General features: G+C 34.6%; 1 protein-coding gene across 1 annotated transcript; it reads right to left on the bottom strand.

Annotated features, from left to right (window-relative positions):
- Nucleotides 1-295: 295 nt before the first annotated feature.
- Nucleotides 296-1,823, bottom strand: CBG10012 (the record flags this gene model as incomplete). The annotated part of the gene is made up of 5 exons (XM_002641636.1): nt 296-428; nt 485-597; nt 645-753; nt 1,504-1,629; nt 1,678-1,823. 5 exons carry the CDS (start codon nt 1,821-1,823, stop codon nt 296-298), a joined length of 627 nt encoding a protein of 208 aa, XP_002641682.1.
- Nucleotides 1,824-3,829: the final 2,006 nt, after the last annotated feature.

Raw genomic sequence — 3,829 nt, 5'->3', positions numbered from 1 at the left:
GCTTTCCCCTCTCTCTGGTCGTTTCCGGTCGTAACCATTTTATTATTCAACTTCCATCTTTTTTCTTTCAATCTTTACTTTTTTATTTTCAAAGTGTTTGCAGGAGGAACCAACAACCCGTATCAAGAAAGGCAGAAAAAATCGAAAAAGTGAACACGAAATATTTGGGTGAAAGTATCGCAGAAAGAGACGATTGAACAAGTGAATTTTTGGATTTGGGTTTCGAGAGAAAACCGTAATTTTGAAATAGAGAAAAGGCACAAATTGAAAAATTGGAACAATAAGAAAAGAGTATTCAGATGCTGAGAGGTTCAAAGTCACGAGCATGTCCGTGTTTACAGAAATAGGTGAAATGAAGACACCATCGGAATCCTTCAATTACGAAAATACTGATGACAGAAACGATGAGAAGGATCACAAGAAGGCCACTGAAAAATCAATTGATTTTCTAGTTAATTGTTGAATTTCAAGATTTCAAACTCACAAAATAGAAGTGAAAATCGTTGATTCAGTACAACAATCATATCCACAGCAATTGTTATCAGCTGGACAGGCATACACAATTTCTTGTGGTCGAGATTCGTTATCAAAGAAAACCTGAAAGCAGAAATTACACTTTTTCTGAAACGTGTTTTGTGTCTCACCCTTCCGAACTGCGGATCTTGAGGATCTATTTTATTGATACATTGAACTGGAAGCTCTTCGTCTGGCACATATTTCGGCTCGCCCCAGTAGTATTTCCTATTTCCAAAGCTGAAAATTTTGATTTACTAAAGGAGAGGAGACAGGAGAATTTTTCGGAGCTTTCTGGTGGTTTGAGAGGCCTACCCGAATTTTCGATATTAAGCTATTAATGATACATAATCAAAATCAGGTTCCTCCGTCTTTCCTGAAGGTTATAATCTACCGATCTTTGAAGTGGCCGTATAAACCTGCAACGGTTGTGAATGGCACATTTTCAGACTTTTCCAGATAACTCGGGCAGTTTTCAAGATTTCATTACAGAAATCTACATGTAATTCAAAATTAGATTTTCGAAATTTTTAAAAAATTAGATTGATAACTCTAACGGTTCAAAAGTCATGACCCAAAACATGAGTGGTCGCATAAACCTGCAACGCAATGTATTCTGGTTTTTTTTTCAATTTTAAGCTTAAGCTAAAACTTTAGGCTTAGGCTAAGGCGTTAACACCTTTTTATTTTCTGTGAGAATATCCAGGAAAATTGTGCAAAATTCAAAATTTTGGGTGCCGAGAAAAACTATTTTCATGTCCCCCACCTTTAATATAAATCAAAATTATATTATCAGATGTCCAAAAAATGAGTATCTATTCAAGTTTTCAAATTTTCTCAAAACAAAATTCAAAATTTTTTTTTATTTCCAGACCATTACATCAATTCAACGTCACTCATTTTCATGTCATTTTTCATAGCTTTTCAGATTTTCTTTGATTGCAACCAAAACTTCCGTTTTTTTTTTTCAAATACCCACTAAATACTCACGAAATAGGCACTGACGAGTCTTGAATGATGTGTCTTCCAGCATTGAATAAAAGCAAACCGGATGTTGCCCCAAAGACAAATGATCGAAAACTTGAAGTGTGCTCGATGGATCCTGGTTTTGAAAATCTGAAAAATAACTTTTTTATGAACTGAATGGGAGATCAGTATTCTCACTTCCTAGTAAAATATGATTTGCTTCTAGAATAGTGTCTTCCAACCGCTGACGATGATGATCCACGTCCTCCCTTCTTTGCATCACATTCATAATACATGAAAATTAGAAGAAGGAGTGGAATCATCCACGTGGACCACCACTTCATTCCTGCTACTTTTCTTCTGAAAGGTGAATTTGAGCCGGGCAGAAGACACATAAATCATTGTGGCGGAGGCTATGAATATATTCGGAGAGAATGAAAACGGACTGAAGACGAGAGAAGAAGAAAAAAGAAACTGGGTGGGTTTCCATTAATCCCAAAAAAAAAAGAGAGTAAGGAAGATAAACTGATTATAATGATAATAATAATAATGATGTACTCTCGAGGATTAGAGACAAAAACAGAAGATTATGGATAGTGCGAAACTAGGTCAGACTTTTCATGACGTTTTTTTTTGCTAAAATACATTAAAAGAAAAAATTTGAGGATCGTCGGAATTGGGAATATTGAGAAAGTGATACAGGATTGGTCCAGGAATGTTCGGATGGGGATCCCTTAAATTCCGAAAGTCCGAACGGAATATTTTTTCGAAAGCTTTTTGGACTACCGTATGTCAACGGCACACTCGAAAAGTTTACATGGTGACCTCGAGCGGAATCAATTTTAATTTTTTTTGTATTTTCGAAACGTTTTGTTCATATTTTCTTGGAATGGGCAAATTCCGAAATTTTTAAAATTGGGAAACTCCGGAGTTCCGAAATTTTAAAGATTGAAATCTTTCAATATTCCGAAAATTTCAAATTGGGAATATTCCGAAATTCTGGAGTTCCGAGAAATTTCTGAAACGGCTATTTCAAACACCCCTGAATTGGTCTCATACCGATCTGTCGAATTTCATATCACATAAAATTTAGAAGAAAATAAGGCTGAATAGACCGACGAATTGCTAACAAATCAGACGAAAAAAGAAAATTATTCAAAAAGTGTATAAGAACCTACAAGACTAAACTCCTTATTAGAAAAATTTGGTCACTAATTTCTAAGTAGGAATCAGTCACGAGACGAAAGGTCTCCTCTGGCACCAAGAACATTAATTATCTGGTGTTACATATAAAGAAGAAGTCACGCAATACGGAATAATTATGACAAATGAAGAAAAAAAAAGATGGACGATTAGTTATTCACTGCAACATAGTGCTCTCTGGATGTCGGAATTTCCAGCGGAATACTAAAAAAGGGGGACGACAATGGACTGAGAATTTGAATTTGTAGTTTTAGACAACAAATTTTTGTGGACGTCAAACTGAATCAAGATACAAAAAGAGACAGACGGAGAGTTCAAAGAAGGACATGTTGTATAGAAAATGATTTATTATTATCCAAAGTTTTTGTATCTGTTCCCTAGTCGTTACATATTACTCACTTTTTATGGTCTTTTTGATATTTATGATGGCAGAATAAATCATAAAAAGTATTTTTTTTTAAGTTTTGGTGTACTTGATGCTCATGGCTGTATCGTAGTTCAAAAATAACTCTCGTTTTTTAAATGTTTCAAAGGTTTTGTAGTTTTAGAAATTGAGAAGTTTTCAGAAACTTAAAAATTCAGAATTATTGAGAAATTCAAAATTTCAGCATTTTTTCAGCAAAAATAACAGTTTTCGATAAATTCAGAAATTCAGAAGTTCCAAAATTTCAAAAATCCGGAATTCCTTAATTCTGAAATTCCGAAATTCCGAAAATCCGAAATTCCGAAAGTCAGAAGTCTAGAACTTTCGACGAAAGTTCATTTTCTAAACAAGGACCTAAAATTCCAAGTAAGTCCAAAAAAGGAAGCGTTTTTTTTGTTGATTTTGAATTCTCAAGACTTGGTTGGAGGTCTGACTCTTTTACACTTTGTTCCTTGTTCTTTTGGTACTTTTTTGAAATTACCACGCAATTCCAAAAGTACCAAAAAAAAGAAAGTTCCAGAAAAAAAACCCAGAAGGTAACCTACTTTTTGATCCCGAAGGGTGGTAGTTGTTTTTTGTATGTATTCTTCTTTTTTACACAAATGCATGTATTTACAAATAAGCAAAAAGAAAAAGAGAAGAAGAAGAATCATGTACACAGCTCCTTTTCTTTCTACGGGGCAGCGTTCGGTGGCCGTAGGATCCCCCTAGACTAAAAATGGG

Source organism: Caenorhabditis briggsae (assembly GCF_000004555.2).
Source record: "Caenorhabditis briggsae complete genome, chrIII, whole genome shotgun sequence".
Taxonomy (NCBI): Eukaryota; Metazoa; Nematoda; class Chromadorea; order Rhabditida; family Rhabditidae; genus Caenorhabditis; species Caenorhabditis briggsae.
The sequence above is the reverse complement of the archived record's forward strand: the minus strand, read 5'-3'. Positions and strand labels throughout refer to the sequence as shown.